Raw genomic sequence first — 17,120 nt, 5'->3', positions numbered from 1 at the left:
TGATTAACTAACATTCATACACTATTGTTAAAGCCCACACTATTCTGATTTCTTGACTTACCTGATGTACTTCCTGTGTCCCAGGACCTCAACTGGGATACCTCATTACATTTAGCCATTGTGTCTCCTTAGGCTGCTCTTGGCTGTGACAATTTCTCAGGGTTTCCTTCTTGTTTTATAACCTTGACAGTTTTTTATGATCCTGAATGGTCAGCTCTCTTGTTGAAATTCCCTCAGTTGGGATTTGCCTGATCTCTCTCATGGTCAGGCCAGGGTTATGGGTTTTGGAAAGAAGAGCACAGAGGAAAAGGGCAATTTTTGTTGTTGTTGACTCTGACCTTGACCACTTCCCTGAGAGTTTTTGTCAGGCTTCTCTGCAAAGTTACTCTTTTATTCTTCCTGTCTCATCTTTTAACTGTGTTTATGGTGCCTTTTCTACAGAAGTCTGACGTGTGTGGTCTCTTTAGAGCTGGACCTCTGTCATCTAAAAGACAGCAAGTGACAGTGGTGGTGGATCCTATGTCTGGTACACTCCCAGAACACTTGCCCTGTGCTGAGGCCTTCCGTATGTCACCTCCCCGACTTCTCAATTTGGTTGTGTTTATTGTCTCCATTTTGGAGATTAGAAAGCAGAATCTTCCAGTAATTAGCCATACTAGAGCTAGCAAGAGACAAAGTCAGGATTTACACCCTGGGCATGACTGTGTCGCTGCAGAGCTAGGGTCTAGACACCCTTGCCCTCCATCAGGCCAGGCCACCTCTGACCAGAGTCTGTGGTGGTTTCTCACTCCCCATACCCTGCCCTGGCCTCCACCCCACCTCAAGCTGCCTACTCCTGACTCTTCTCTGGTTTGTGTCCTTTGGCCACCATGGCTTCTAGCGCCCACAGGGGAAGGGACCCAGACTTCCCAGCAAATAAACACGCCTACAGATTTCCAAATATACACAGATAACTGTTTCCTCCTACTGCAGCCAGGATGGGCTGGAACTTCAAACATCTCACCCGACTTCTGATGCCTCTGGCGATGACTTCGGGGTCACCAGTCCTCACTGGAACAGCATATGCCCTTCCGGCACGGTGGGGGCCAAGCCTACGTGTGGGACGTGGCCAGCCAGCAGCAATAGCAACACTGTACTAGCGCCCCAATCCACACTCCTGGCTTGTGTACGTTTTATATATATTATTTATTCTTTTTTGTAGTGCTCTACCACAGAACTACCATGTCCCCAGCACAGATACTTTCTTTTTTTTTTTTTTTTTTTGGCACTGGTGTTTGAACTCAGGGCCTCATGTTTGCTAGGCAGGTGCTCTATCGCTCGAGCCCCTCCCCCAGCCCTTATTTTTAATTTTTAAATTTATTTATTTATTTACATATATTTATTTTTGGTGGTTTTGGGATTTGAACTCAGGGCCTCAAGCTTGCTCTACCACACAAACCTTTTTGCTCTGGTGCTTCTTGAGATAAAGTCTCACATTTATGCCTGGGCTGACCTGTATCACAATCCTATTTGTGTTTCTCCAATAGCTGGGATTCCAGGCCCATACTACTATGCGCAGCTTTTTAATTGGTTGAGATGAGGGGTTGTCTCATTAACTTTTCTTTCTTGCCCAGGTTCATCTCAAACAGTAATCCTCCTTATCTCAGCCTCCTGAGTAGCTAGGATTGCAAGCATGAGCTAGCCCATCCAGCTGAGAAGGGTTTTATTAATATACCTGTTAGAGTTGTCCCTCCATGTCCTGAGGAATTGGTTCCAGGACCCGCTGGTGGATACCCAAATCTGGATGCTCAGTCTCTTTTATAAAATAGTAGAGAATTTGCATCTAACTTAACACATCTTCTTTATAGTTTAAATCACCTCTAGACTATGTATGATACCTAAAACCAGATAAATGCTATGCTGATTGTTATCTGTATTGTTTAGGCAATGAGGGCAAAAAGTCTGCACATGTTCAGTGCAGATGTAATTTTTCTGCAATATTTTTTATGTATAGATATTGACCCCACAAGTGCAAAACCCATGGATACAGAATCCTGACTATATAATTTTCACCTCTAAAAAATAGTTATATAATATCACAAAACATCTGATCAATGTTCAAAGTTCCAAATGTTTCATAAATATTTCCTTTCCTTTTTTTTTAAGTTTCTTTGAACTCATATCCTAATAAAGTTGATACATTGTGATTGGTTAATTTGTCAGGTTTCGCTCTCTTTTTTTTTTTTGGTGGTACTGGGACTTGAACTCTGGGACTCAATTTATGGTTGCTAGTTAGAAGCTGTATCACTGGAGCCACAATCCCAGCCCTTTTTGTTTTAATTTGATTTTCTCATAGATCTTCACATTAACTTTACCCAGGCTGGCCTTCAAATGCACTGTGATTCTCCTATCTCCGCCTCCTGAGTAGCTGAGATTACAGGCATGAGCCACTTTGTCTCACCTCTTTAATCTTGAGTTTCTCCTTTCACTTCTCTTTTTTCCTTAGCAAATTGTTTGTTTGGGCTATTTGTCCTGGAGGGATCCCTGCAGTCCACAATTTGTTGACTGCAGCCTGTGGTGCAGTTACACATGTTTCCCTGTCCCCAGCAGTTCTTATAAATTGAGAGCTGCATCTGGGAGCTTCTTAAGAGTCAGCTTCAGCCAGGTGCTGGTGGTTCACACCTGTAACCCTAGCTATTTGGGAGGCAAAGGTCAGGAGGATTGCAGTTTGAAGCGAGCCTCAAGCAAACAGATTGCAATACCCCATCTCAAAAATACCCAACACAAAAATAGGGCTAGCAGAGTGGCTCAAGTGGTAGAGTATCTCCCTAGCAAGTGTGAGGTCCTGAGTTCAAACCCCAGTACTAGCAAAAAGAAAAATTCAGCCTCAATTTGGAGGGCAAGAATATATCGTGGTTGGGACTACCCCTCCAAGGGCATGTGCTAGCTGGTTGTGTCTCCTTTTTTGACGTTAATGTATTGCTTTATTTTTTTGAACCTCAACTTTTGAAAAAATTCAAGCCTTAAGAAAGTTGTAAGAATAGTACAATAGCCAGGTGCAGGTGGCTCACACCTGTAATCCTAGCTCCTCAGGAGGCAGAGATCAGAAGGATCATGGTTCGAAGCCAGCCCAGCAAATAGTTCACAAGACAAAAAAACTCATCACAAAAAAGGCCTGGTGGAGTAGGGCTCAAGGTGTAAGCCCTGAGTTCAAACCTCAGTACTGCCAAAAAAAAAAAAAAGGAAGAAATAAAAGATAGTACAATAAATTCTCATATACCCTTCACCTTGATTCAGCAATTTTTGCACATTTGCTTCATGAAGCCTCTGTGTATACTTACATGCATCGGGATTATATGTATTTTATGTATATCATAGCTGCGTCAACTAGTGCTCTATGTATTCCTTTCCTTTCTTGTACACTTTTTGTTTGATTTGCAGAAGGACAGGGCTGAGGCTTGATAACTCAGGGCTCCCAGGATCTCACCCAGAGTAGAAATAGGTACACACTTGCTGAATGAATGAATATGCTTATTTAAGAGTCTGGGTAAGGGCCAAGTGTGGTAGTTCACACCTATAGTTCCAGCTATTTGAGAGGCAGAAGTAGGAGGATTGAGGTCTGAGGCCAGAACTGGACAGAAGCTCAAGACTATCTGAAAAAAAACAAAAACAAAAACAAAAACAAACAAAAAATACAAAGCAAAAAGAGCTGGGGCCATGGCTCAAGTGATAGAGCATCTGTCTAGCAAGCTTGAGGCCCTGAGTTTAATCCCAATATCATGTGTGGGTGGCAGGGGATGAGTCTGGGTCAGGACAGAGATGTGCCAGTAAATTTCAGTGAACTTGAAAGATGAGAGAAGCCCCAAATTCTCAAGTCTCCCTACCTAGCCCAAGTAAGCCTCCTTCCATGGAGTTCCCTATGCCTTTTGGAGGCTAAAGCCACATTTGATGAATCATCCATTCCCTGGATTCATTCAACAACTATGAAATGAGCACTTACCATGTGCCTTGTATTGGGTTCACAGCAAGGCACAAATGCATCAAGTTTCTGTCTCATAGAGCTAGCATTCTGGTGGGGGAGACAATAAGCAAATAAATGTCACCCAGAACAAGCAGGGTAAGGGGCAGGGCAGAAGGGTGCTATGAGAAGAGCTGTTTCAATAGAGAGGTCAGGGAAGGTCTCCGTGATGAGGAAATTAAGGAGCAGAGTTTGCAGCCAAGTGAGGCAGGTATTTAGGGAAAGCATTTCAGGTGAAGAGAGCAGCAAGTACAAAGGCTCTGAGGTAGGATAGAATGTTGATGTGTTAAAGGGACAAGAAGAGGGCTGGGATGTAACTCAGGTAGTAAGGCACTTGCCTAGCAAGCACAAGGTCCTGAGTTCAATCCCTAGTACTGGAAAGAAAAGAAAGAAAGAAAGAAAACCCCCACATTCTGCTGTCCCTTTTTTGATGTCCACCCTCTACTTCTCTGGGCACCTCTGTGCCCTGAACCAAGTCCTGTGTTCATCCTGGGGCTGTCCCCACTGGCCTTCAAGGAGAGGGGTGTGTCTCATCCTTTCTGAAGTCCTTGTCCCAGTGGGTCTCACCTGGTGTGGGTTGGACTGATGACTTGTGCTGGAGCTCAAAGGAGGGAGATGTGGCCTGGCTAGGATGGGGAAAGAGTGGGTCGTTAGTGACAGCTGCAATGGGTTAGGGGTGCTGTGAGGAGCCAGCTCCTTCCTCCCACCCATTCCCGAATAGGCTCTGAGAAGAGACCCCTCCTGGGAGGCTCTGGAGCCATCTGGTCTGTTTTCCCGGATCCAAGGGCCCCTCCCTGCCACCCACAGACCTGCCAAGGCCAGGCACAGCCAAGGTGAGCTGAGGACATGCTGTTCCTAGTGCCAGACTTCCTGAGGCTGTACTGGAGTTGGTGCTTCCATGACCTGGCCCCAGGCTCTGCACAGTGTGTGCCTTGGCTCCTATCCCCCCCGCCCCAGGTGCCTAATGAGCCAGGTGCTATTCTTAACACCCCCATTTTCCAGAAGAGGCTGCTGAGGTTCTGAGAGGGAGATCTGTTCAAGTCATGTGGGCAGAACTCCCTGGAGGACTAACGCCCCTAGTGTTTCACATGTTTTAACTCCGGTGTAACAACACCTGGAAGAGTGACTGCTATTATTTTTATTGAACAGACAAGGAAATGAAGTTACAGAGAGGTTGGGAGACTTGTCTGGTGTCACCCAGCTAGCAAGCAGCAGAGGTAGGATCACACTTGGCAGCTGGCAGCTTGAGGATGAGGGGGATGAGAAAAAGGGAAGATGAGGTGTTCCATCTCAGGACATGAAACCCCAAAGGTTGCCAAAGCCTGTGCAGTCCTGGCATCTCAGCTGCCCTACAGCCCAAGGGAGACAATTAAGACCAGAGCAGGAAAGCGATTCCCCAAGGTCACTCAACAAGTTAGTTGCAGGGAGGAAGCTCAGACACCCAGGACTGGACCTTGCTGCTCCCCTGACTAGCTGCACTCACAGATGTGCCCTGAGGGACAGAACTTTGGACACCCACTGCAGGTGAAGAGTTTTGGACTAGGAGGCAGAAGCCTGAGGGACAGCTGACTCAGCAGCCCTCCCTGCCTGGATCCGAAGCCCTCACCGAGAGCTTCTGGGACAGGGTTTTCTGCTCCCCTCACTGCTTTTCCCATTAGCACAGGTGAGAGGCCCCAATTCCTCTGCAGGCCTTTTGTTTCCTCTGGTTCCCAGTCTTCTCCCTCAAAGGAAGCACACAGGAAGCTGGAAAAAAATGTCCAGGGCAGCTCAGAGTCCCCCTCTGGAATTGGGGCTGCCCATAATCCTCTCACTACGCTGCCCAGAATTCGTTCCATTCTGCCTTGTCACCTAACTGTCTGGATAAGACCCATGTGAGGAGAGGTCGTGGGAGACAGGGATGGTGTGCAGAAGAGACTGGAGTCCCATGGCGGGGGCACTGGGGTGTCTCAGGTCCCTCCAACTCTGGGCTGTGAGACCCTATGAGGGGTACTTGAAACCCTTTGCCGTGGAAAAAGACTAAATGGCCCTGCCCACTGAGGGCAGCCAAAATAGAGCAAAGAAGCATGAAAGCGACACTCAGATGTCTTTCTGGGCCTGCTGGCCTGGGGTGGATGGAAAAGCTCAGGTCCCCAGCTTGTGCCTCTTTGCATGGGTGCAGGCCACCCACGCTGGGGAGGCCCTGGGGTACCACAGCCTCCTACATCCAACCCCACTGTCAGGAAGGGCTGGAGGGGGAATGTCTTCCATGAGATTGGCTCGCTGGCTGACAGAGAGCTAAGACTTAGCAGGCTACCTCAGCCCTGCTCCATCTCGCCAGGTTTGAGCCCAGCTATGGCTCTGGTCCATCTCAGTGCAGTGCCTGTGCCTCCTCCTGTCCCTTCCTTCACTCTCCCCTAAAAGCTGGCAAGGTAAGGTCATCATCAACTTTTTTTTTTTGGTGGTACTGGGGTTTGAACTCAGGGCCTCAATGCTTGCTAGGCAGGCGCTCTACCACTTGAGCCACTCCACTGGCCCTTTTTCGTGTTAGGTATGTTTGAGATAGGGTCTCGAGAACTATTTGCCCAGGCTAGCTTCGAACCCTGATCCTCCTGATCTCTGCCTCCTGAGGAGCTAGGATTACAGGAGTGAGCCACTGGCACCTGCCCTCATCAATGTTGGCTGGTGAGTAAACTAAGGTTTCCTGGAGTGGGATTTTGTGGAGTGGCAGTCACAGAGTCCAGTCCGAAGTCCAGGGTCCTCTCCACTGCCCATCTGACAAGAGTGAAGGACTGGGTTGGGTATGGGGGGCAGTGGTAAGGTCAAACAAGCAAAGAGCCAGCAGGACTAGAGGTATCTGCTGTGTCGTAGACTGTTGTGGCCATTTATGCTTCTTGAATTGTACCACGGCCTCTCTGGCTTGTAGGCCTTTGCCCATGCTGATCCACCAACTCCAAATGCTTGTCCCTTCCCTATACTTGGCTACCTCCTACTCATCCTCCAGGTCTCAGCTTCAATGCATGCATTAATGCAACAAGTATTTCCTGAGTGCCTACAATGTAGCTGACACTGTCCTAGGCCAGTTATTCACACGGAGTGTAAGGAGATGCAGCTGCCCTCACCGGAGGCAGCCTCCAGAGGCAGCCACAAGTTCCTGATGTCGAAGGAGTCAGGGAGTAACTCAGAGCCATGAAGGTCTATCTTGTACCTGTGTCTGGTTCAGTTATGTGGCAGGGGATTCTACTCCAGGTGTTTGTCAGCTTCCATCACTTTATCACAAAACACTTGAGAAAAATCAACTTAAAAAGAGGACAGGCTTATTTTGACTCACAGTTGTAAAGATTCCAGTCCATGATTGGTTGGCTCTGTGGCTTTGGGCTTGTGGTGAGGCAGTTCATTCTGGTGGGTGCACATGGCAGGACAAAATTGCTCACCTCATAGTCAGGAATCAAGAAAGAAAGAGGAGCCAGGATCTGGTGGCTCACGCCTGTAATCCTTGCTACTCAAGAGGTAGAAATCAGAAGGATCACGGTTCAAAGCCAACCCCAGGCAAATAGTTCATGAGACCCTATCTCAAAAAAAAAAAAAAAATCACACACACACAAAAAAGGGCTGGTGGAGTGACTCAAGTTGTAGACCCTGAGTTCAAATCCCCATGCTGCAAAAAAAAAAAAAAAAAAAAAAAAAAAAGAGGAGCAAGAAAGAGAAAGAGACTGAGGTCCCACAATCCACTTTGGGGACATACCCCTAATGACTAAAGACCTCCCACTAAGTCCTACCTCTCAAAGATTTTATCATCTCCCAGTAGTGCCACCCTGGGACCTTTAACACATAGGCCTTTGGGGGACATTTAAGATCCAAACTAAAGCAGGAGATGTGACAATGACACAAAATGAAAAGGCACCCACGATGGGAGGGATGGGTATGGCCATTTTTGCAAACAATCTAGTAGAGTTTAGAGGTGGGGCTTTGCCCAGGACCCTAGAAATGTGCTCTTTGTGGATCCACTAGGCACTGGCATCCCTAGTGAGCAGGCCAGGTCCCGTGAAACTTGTGGTCTGGCACAAGAAAGAAGCCCAGAACTAGACAAATAGACCACAGGAAATATTGAGTGGAAAGAGAATGGCAGGAATTTCTCTGAGGACAAAGAGGCTCAGATGAGCCTGGAGGTTGAGAAGGCCTGTCCCATCCTGGGCCCAACTTCCTCCTCCAGATACTAAGAGGACTGGTCAGAGCTGTGGACTCAAACAGCTCCTTGTAGTCCTGGGGTTTCCTGTGGCACCCCATGTGCTACTCAGAAGGGGGCTGAGCAGGGGCTACCTTAAATTTTCAACTAACTGGTTTCAAAGCTCATGCTAGGCTCCCACAGCCTAGCTTCTAAGCCAGACTCCCACTGAGTATGTGGGACAAAAATTTCCCAGGACTCCTCTTGTTCTCAAATAACCTTGCCAGGATTCTGAGCTCTAGGGGAACAGGAAGCCCACCACTCTGTCGTTGAACCTCCCCAACCCCTAAACAGACTTTGTACTAGGATGCCTGGCCTGCCTTGACCTTGGGCCTCCCAGAACCTGGAGACCCCCATGACCCCCCAGGAAAGGCCGGTTCTTCAGGTCAAGCCCTCTCTCTGTGTGTGGACCTGGGAGAGCCCTTTTCCCTGTCTGAGCCTCAGAGTGAGCCCCACTTGGGCGCTGGGCCCAGCCTGCCTTATAGGGGTTTGGAGACGTGCTGAGTCTGCGTGTTAGTCACAAGGCAAATCATTTACTTCAGCTCATTATCTTTATTACTGTGTTCATCCCCAATATTGGGCACTGGGGGGTTGAACACAGGACTACAGATGTCAAAAACAACAGCTCCCTTTTCCCTCCTGGCCTCAGTTTCCCCCTCTGTCACACAGGGATGGAAGGCTTTCCCTGCTTCCGTCATCGAGATACTATGAGGCCCAAAGACAGCCACACAAAGGCCTAAGCCTCTAAGCCATAGAGTGCTCAACCAGCGTAGTCCTTGCCCACGAGGGCTCGCCATCTGTGAGGGAGACCTGTGTCCTTGCTCATCACTAGCAGCTAACCAGAAGGACAGGTGGGGCTTGGCCCTGTGACCAGACGATATCCAAGAACCTCTCAGCCATGGGTCTGACTTCATCAAGCTGTGTCCTGGAAGTGGATGACTGGTTTTGTGTGGGGCCAGGGGTGTTGGCCTCCTCCCCAATACACACACACTTCTGGGCAGACTCCCAAGACCTTCATATACATCATAGTCTAAGGGACCCCCAAGCTCAGAGGGTAGAGAGCTGAGCCCTTTCTCCTCAGTCATTGCTGAGACATAGCTCTGGAGCAGGCCAAGCTAAGAGGGGAGCCCCACAGAGTAAGCTGGTGGCAGAGGCCTCCTGGATAAGGCCAGCACAGTCCAAAGTCCAGAAGAACAGTGGAGGCAGGTCAGCTGACAGGCAGTCAGTCAGTGGAGTCACCGTAGCTTCTAGTATCTCTAGCTGGCGGTGGTGCTCAGTAGGGGTTCTGGGGATGCTGGCCGACTCAGGGTCACGCTGGGGAAGCTGGCAACAAAGCTGTCCCACCGTCTCCTCACCTGCTGGAAGACCAAGGTAGGGGATGATCATGGAGTGGTGGGCTTCAGGTGCTGTTCTGCTCATAGCCACGGGGTGGGGGTAGAGCCCAGAGAGAGAGAGAGAGAGAGAGAGAGAGAGAGAGAGAGAGAGAGAAGCAAGGCTCCCAGGAGACCCTTCCTCCTCTTGGAAGGAGACAGGGCTAGGAGTCCATGCCTCGCCCAAAGGGGTCAGAATCTCCTGGGAGGATGGGGGAGGGGTAAGGGCTCAAAATCTAACTCTCAGGAAATTGGACTCCTTGCCTCTTGCTCCATTCACCCATCCAACATATTGTCACATTGATCATCTTACAATAACTCTGGAAGTTGGGTGTGGTGGTACACCCCCATAATCCCAGCATTTGGAAGGCAGAGGCAGGAGGAGATCAGCGTGGGTTACATAAGACGCCTCAAACAAACACACAAACCACACAACCCTCCCCAGCTCTGACCTTGTTACCCACCCTCAAAAAAAACCAAAACTTAAATGACTCCCCTTTGCCCATGGAATCCCAACCTCCTTCAGGGTCTTCTGAATGAGACAAGCAGCTGTCTTCCTGGTCCTTGACCATATGTGTCTAATACACTGAACCTTTACTGCCCTGGCTCCCTCACCTGGGAGCCCCCACCCCCAGAGGCACCCCGACTTCAACACTCAGACACACCTGCTGATACTGCCTCAGCCACTGCCGGCTGCCTCCACGCTTGGCTTGAATCAGCTGCTCTGTGTCCCCCGGGCTCCCAGGCAGCTGCTCAGGAGCAGGGGCATCCAGTCCTTTCATGTGGCCATCAAGACCCTGGGTTCTGGACTTCTCTCGGCCTTGTCTGAGGCTCAGTGCCCGGCGAAGCTGGCCATTGAGGGGCCTCCCTCCGGGCTCCAGGAGCTTCCCATAGGAGGACCTCTGTCCTCGAAAGGACTGACTGCGTGGACCGGTTCCCATGGTTCTGGTGGGTTCAACACTCAGCGAGCCACTGCCCCTCTGAGGTGGCCTGGTCCTTCTGCCTAGCTGATGTGAGATCACCTCACAAAGAGCAAAGGTTGGCTCTACTGAGGTGGCTGTCATAAACCAAAGGGCAGGCCTCAGAAGCCAAGCATCCCTGAGTCAGCTTCCCCGCCTTCTGGGACAAAGAGCACAGACCAAGGGATTGGCGTTTTGTTGTTCTTTGAGACAGGCTCTCACTATGTAGCCCAGGCTGATCTTGAATTTATGATCCCTGCTTCGGAACTGTGTGGCTCTGGCTGTCCACATCACTCATCCAGTTGACACTGAGCACAGATATCTCCACAGCAAATCAGAGACAGGCTTTTATGATTCAGAACAGTGACAATCCAGAACAGGCAAATTCACAGAGTAGACTGGTGTGTTCCAGTGGCTAGGGGTGGGGGTAACGGAGAGTCCTTGGTTAACAGTTGTAGATTTTCAGTTTCACGAGCTCTGCAGGTTGGTTGCACAACACTGTGAGTGGACCCAGACTACTGAACTGTCTACTTAAAAAATGACTGAGGTGATAAATAAATTTTATGCAATATGTATTTCATTGCACTAGAAAAAATTTTAAAAGGAGGATCATGAGTTTGAGGCCAGCTTGGGCTCAAAACAAACAAACAAAAACAAAAACAAACCTAAAAAAAGTTGCTTCTTGGCCTTTTGACGAAGATCAAATGTTAAAAAAAGGAGGAAGGAAGAGAGAAAGACTGCTGCACAGGTCGCCCCTGATGAGTCAGGGACATGTTGCCTGCACCTCTTGGCTCACCATCCCCCCTTTCTCCCAAGGCCTGTGGCCTCTTTCCTTCCTCTTAGAGTTTTGGGATCTTCTTTGGGTGAAGAGTCTCTTACTATCCACCAGGCTTAGCTCCTATCCAGAGGAGCTAAGACAGGGTCATATGAAAAGAATGGACAAAAAGGAACCCTGGTCCTCTGCCCTGGCCTGTCCCAAACACCTATTCTGATAGACACCCAGGTCTCTTTACTCCAACCCTGCCCACGCTCCTCATGTTTAACCCACAGGCCCTGGTTTAAAGGTCACAAAACCATTATTCAATTTTCAATGCCCTCACCTTAGCCTATGCCATCAACTCAAATCTCCATTCCTGGGATATAGCAAGGGATGAGCACTTGCCTAGCATTTGGGAGGCCCTGGGTTCCCTCCCCAACACTGCAAAAAATGAAAGAAAGAAAGGAAGGAAGGGAGGGAGGGAGAGAGAGAGAGAGAGAGGGAGGGAGAGAGAGAGAGAGAGAGAGAGAGAGAGAGAGAGAGAGACAGAGAGACAGAGAGACAGAGAGACAGAGAGAGAAATGAAAGAAAGAAAGAAAGAAAGAAAAAGAAAGTCTGAGCCACGGCAGAGCCTGTTGACTCACAGACTTTCGAGATGTGTTGGGCTGAATCACTTGCTCTTGCTTCAAGCCCGTGGCTGCAGAACCCCCTTTTGTTAAAAATGGAATTTGAAAACAGCCTCCTCTTCCCATTGAAGACAAAGAAGAAATCTGTGGAGCCAGCCTTTCTTCCCCACTGCCTCCCACCTGCCTCACCTAGCCAGCTCTCTTCTTTCCACACCTTGTTCTGTGAGGCACACTTCTCCAAGAAGGCTGATTGGTCCCTACGGGCTGGGGCTGGGTTGGGTGGGCAGCCCCTTCTGCAGTTCACCGATGCATGCCCAGCACATCCACACATGTACTCCTTACCCATCATCATCTTTTCCATCTCCACATCCACAGGACCTGACATGGTAAATACACAGAGTTAATTGTTGGCAAGGGGCAAATGGCCCCTGGGCAAGGAGTATAGGCCAAGGGACCAGAATGGACTGCCTCTTCCTCCTGCTTTTCTATTTTGAGGATTTTTTTTACTGGTACTGGAGTGTAATCTCCCTGGGTTTCATTTAAATCTCATGATAGTTTAAATGAAATTTAATGGCTTAAAACGAATTTAGTGGCTTAAGACGGCACACAGTTATTATCTCACAGTTTCTGTGGGGTGGGAATCACACATGGCTTAGAAAGACTCTGACTCTGGCCTCGCACAGGCACTGACTACGGTCTTCTCCAGGTGCCACTGGGGTTCAATGTGCTTCCAAGCTCACTCTTGGGGTTGTTGGCAGAATTCTATCCCTTGTGGGTTGTTGACCTGAGGGCCTGTTTCTTGTTGGTTGTTGGCTGTGCTGCTATTTGGGTCTGCTACCTTCAGTGAGAGTAAATGACTAAATACAAGCCAGAGTCTCTGGGGACCTACTCATGGAAGTGACATTCCATCACTTGTGCTGTAATGTGTTCCTTAGATGTAAGTCACCAGGTCCAGCTTGCTCTCAAGGGGAGGGGATTACATATGAATGTGAACCCCAGGAGGCAGCCAGCGTGATTGGGGTCATTTTAGAGAGACTTAGGATTCTGAACCCATGTCATTGATTGAATGTAGAGCCTTGAACTTTCATTAATGGAAAGGTAGCATTATTTTATTTTATTTGGGGGCTTAAATAACAGAATTCCTCACAGTTCTGGAGGCTGTAAGTCCAAGATCAACGTGTCTGCAGGGTTGGTTCTTCTGAGCTTTCTCTCTTTCTTGTTGATGCTTTCTTGCTGTATCCCCACGGGTCTCATCTCTGTGTGTCTGTGTCTTAATTTACTTCTCTTCCAGGATACCAGTCATATTGGATTAATCGGTAAAGTAGCCTCCATTAACTTAATTACTTCTTGAAAGGTCCTACCTCCTTCCTAATACACTCGCATGCTGATGGAGCAGGGATGAGGACTTCCACATATGAATTTTAGAGGGGACATAATTCAGCCCATGCAACAAATCATTGCAAGTTCACAGAGATTATCAGGTGCTAATGAGATCATGCAAACAGTTCAAAGTTCAAAAGTGAAGAAAGACTTGGCACCTGTACAGATGGCTCACACCTGTAATCCCAGCTACTTGGGAAGCTGATCTAGGGAAGATGGAGGTTTGAGGCCAGTCCAGGCATAGTTGCAAGACCCCATCTCCAAAACAAAACAAACAAAAAAACCCACAGCAAAACGGACTGGAGATATGGCTCAAGCAGTAGAACCTCTTCGTGCTTTGTAAGCACGAAGCTCTGAGTTCAATCCCCAGTCCAGTCCAACCAAAAAAAAAAAAAAAGCTCCCAGGTTGAGCCCTCTATGTGGGTCAGGTACTGTGCTAAGGGCTTCTTGCATAGGGTAGTGTTTAATCCTTGTACTTAATAGATGTGGGTGACACAGCCAGTAACGCAGTACTTTTAAACTTGTTCAAATGTGCGGGACCTGATGGTGGGATGGTGCCTAGCAGGTCTAGCCTGGTGCCATGAACTCCCCTTGTTAGCAAGCACCAATCATCGACAATGCACCGACAATGCATCGACAGGACTGGGCAGGGACCTGAAAAGCTATCCTTACCATCAGGTCCCAGGCAAGCCTTATCTTGTGGGAGATCTTGGAACCACATTGCTCAAGACCTTTCTACCTTTGACAATTGCAATCTTAGGATGCAAATGTCATCTGAATTCTTGTTTTTCTTTCCCCAGGCAGGCTCAATGTGGCCACTGGAGCAGATAAAACACAGGGGGGTCCCTGGCTCAGTCCCTAGCTAGGTGATCAGGAGAAAGGTTGTTTCTGTGCTCTGAGCCTCAGTATCCACACCTGCCAAATGGGTACAGCATCTTTGACTACTTCACAGGGCTGCTGGAAGAACCAGCAGCTGGTATGGACCTGGCACCTTGGTGAAGGGCTGGGACCATGGTAAGGAGTCTGCCACAGGCTTTGGGAACCTGGGCCTCTGGCATGTGGCCATGGAAGAGGAGTGGAGAAAGGCAGTGGCTGACTTCAGGTACGAGGCTGAGCATGGTAAGTAAAAGGGCCTGTATCACCCTAATAAAGCTTGCGGGGGGGAGCATTTTGGGGACGGTTAACTCATCTTTTTGCTTCCTGGACGACATGTTCAGAGGCATGGAAACACAAGAGGAAAGATCTCAGAACTTACAGACACTTCTGCAGCCTGACAGCACAGGGGAGTCATAGCCTGAGGCCCACCAAGGCTGGTGGAAGGTCTGAACATCTTACAGAAATCTCCTGATAGGCCAGCAGAACAATCTAGACTGAATAATCGGAGCAGGAGAAGGCCGAAAAGACAGAGTGGATCCTTGGGGTGGGGACACAATGGAGTTCAAGGAAACTGGGGATCACTGTTAGGGGTGAAATTGGGATTTAGGCTCCACCCCAACCAAAACCCGTACCTGGGCAAGTGCACAGTCATACAACTTCCAACTGTACAAATACTCCTGGCCAACTGGGCAAGGGGAGACTACAATCCAACCCACACCTTGCCTGCTCAGACATGATGATGGCTCCAGGAAGGGCTTCAGCACCAAGTGCCACCCAGAGGGTCACGTTTTCCTGGTTGTCATGAATGCACTGCATGACTTTGGTTGGTTTTTGGAGCTACTGGGGTTTGAACTCAGGGGTTTGCTCATGCTAGGCAGATGCTCTATCACTTGAGCTATGTGTACCCAGCTCATAGCATGGCTAAGTGATAGTTGCCTATGGAAACTATCCTAAGAGCCCCAGTGGAGTGACCTGGGCCCCTCTAGGACCTGGGGGAAGGAAACTTATCAAAAAAGCTGAAGAACTACTTCTGAGCCCCCTCCACCCATCAGGCACATGGAGTGATCTCTGCTGCTTAGAATAGAAGACACACAGGCTGGTTGTGGTGGTCTATAATTCCAGTTATTAGGGAGGTGAAGCCCGGGAGGATCAGTTTGAGGCCAGCCTGTGCAAAGACTTAGGGTGACCTCAACTCAGTCAATAAGCCAGGTGTGGTAGTGGTATGTACCTGTCATCTTGGCTACATGAGAAGCTATAGCTAGGAGGATCGTGGTCTGAGGCTGACCTCTGGCACAAAAAGAGGGACCTTACCTGAAAAATAACTGAAGCAAAAATGGGCTGAGGCAGTGGCTCAAGTGGTAGAGTGCCTGCAAGCACAAGGCCCTGAGTTCAAACTCTAGTACTAACCGCCCCCCGCCCTCCCCCACCCCGGGCCAAAAAAAAAAAAAAGACACAGCAGCCAGCTGGGTGTCCTGGCTGATCTGCAGGTGGCAATGGGCACTATTACTGCCTTGCCAAATCTTTTCATCAAGGGTCAATCCTGTTGGCTCACCAGCAGCCAGGCTTTCTGAAGCTCAAGCTGCCAAAATTTGGTCATCCGTCTTTCATCATCTAGAGGTGAAGATCTGGCATATCTGGGTTGTCCTGTGAAATGTTCAGGGTGAAACCAGGTTTCTGGACTGTGACTCTGAGGTGTGGGCTGTTTCTGCTATGTTTTGAAGGCTCTGTGCCTTATCTGGGAGCCCCCACCCACCTGGTCTCCTTGTTTCCAACTACTCCTGGCCTTCCCTGAACTTGCTCCTGGGCTGTCCTTGCTGTGCTGCAATGCTCTATGACCCTCATCATGCCTCCACTCATCCTGCCTTCCTGTCTTACTTGGGCCCTTCCCTCTTTGTAGGATCCCACTTAGCAATATTCACTCAATCTCCCCCCCCCATTCCCACCCCTTGACTTAGCTCAGGCATTGCCTCCTTCAGGAAGTCCACCAAGGGCCCTCTCATGGGATCAAAGACACTTCCTGGACTCTCATAGCTCCCTAGCCAGCATCTACACTCTTCTTTGAAATCGAGAGCTTTGAGGTCTGTCCTCCCCACTGTCTCCACTAGTCATGGGCACCATGGTGATGGGGAATGCTCACTACTCTCCACGTCTCCAGTGGGCACTACTAACAAGGCCCACTTTCCTCCTCTCTGGCCCAGGGACACTGTCAAAGCCTCCTCCTTGGTGTCTACGCCCTCTTGACCTGACCTGGCATGTTCCAGATTGTTGTCTCTTTAATTTTTCCCTTCCCCCTAAACGTGGTGCCCTGTGGACTTCTCTTTTCTGCTGGACTCTTGGCTTCTGGGGTAGTGCAGTCCCATTCACGCAAGTCCTTTTAACTACTAATTGTGGGCTGATGACACAAATGCTTTAATTTGCTACTTATTAGGCACATGTTTAAAGGCGAGTAGGGATGTAGGGTGGAGTACAAAAGACAGTCAAAAATCTTTCCAGAAAGTAGGAAACACTGCAATGGAATGCATACCTAACTTTGACCTCCTGGGGAACTCATCCTGGAGGTAGGAGAGAGCTTGTTTCCTTATGTATCTTGAGCTACATAAGGGTATAGGCAGAACTAACTGCTCTGAACTCAGGTTTCCTGTGTTCATAGCATACTTTTTTTCCTGGTTCTATAATTAGTTTCTTTGTTCAGGTCTGTGTCAAATGGTGTTCATGTAGGAGTTTACCTGAATTTGGGAGGAGCCACCTGCCCCCTCTGCTCCAGACCTAGGCGCTCAGAGGGCCCAATCAGAAAGGAACCACCATATCACCCAGTGGTAACCTTCTGAATGGCCAGTTCTTGAGCAGGACCTTGCCTTTTCTAAAGAATACGGCGGGGGGGGGGGGGGTGGAGTGGGGGAGTGACCCAAACATTGTATGCACATATGAATAAAAGAAAAATAAATAAAGAACAC

The 17,120-nt window shown here is 48.9% G+C and overlaps 1 protein-coding gene across 2 annotated transcripts; it reads right to left on the bottom strand.

Moving 5' to 3' along the window:
* Nucleotides 1–8,730: 8,730 nt before the first annotated feature.
* C1H11orf86 (chromosome 1 C11orf86 homolog) lies at nucleotides 8,731–10,615 on the bottom strand. 2 transcript variants are annotated; one of them, XM_020164982.2, is made up of 2 exons: nucleotides 10,234–10,615; nucleotides 8,731–9,556 (listed from the first exon to the last, which is right to left on the bottom strand). In XM_020164982.2, exons 1-2 carry the CDS (start codon nucleotides 10,507–10,509, stop codon nucleotides 9,455–9,457), a joined length of 378 nt encoding a protein of 125 aa, XP_020020571.1. In that variant the 5' UTR covers nucleotides 10,510–10,615; the 3' UTR covers nucleotides 8,731–9,454. The 2 variants fall into 2 exon arrangements, with proteins under 2 accessions (XP_020020571.1, XP_073906010.1); XM_074049909.1 differs by having other exon boundaries at nucleotides 8,731–9,553; nucleotides 10,234–10,614.
* Nucleotides 10,616–17,120: the final 6,505 nt, after the last annotated feature.

Source organism: Castor canadensis, chromosome 1 (assembly GCF_047511655.1).
Source record: "Castor canadensis chromosome 1, mCasCan1.hap1v2, whole genome shotgun sequence".
NCBI lineage: Eukaryota > Metazoa > Chordata > Mammalia > Rodentia > Castoridae > Castor > Castor canadensis.
This window is presented reverse-complemented; position numbering and strand designations above follow the sequence as displayed.

Coding starts and splice junctions, on each gene's coding strand:
- C1H11orf86 (XM_020164982.2), bottom strand. CDS start 10,509: ATGGGAACCGGTCCACGCAGTCAGTCCTTTCGAGGACAGAGGTCCTCC. Junction 9,557..10,233: donor GGCTGAGGCAGTATCAGCAG/GTGTGTCTGAGT, acceptor TTGGTCTTCCAG/CAGGTGAGGAGACGGTGGGA.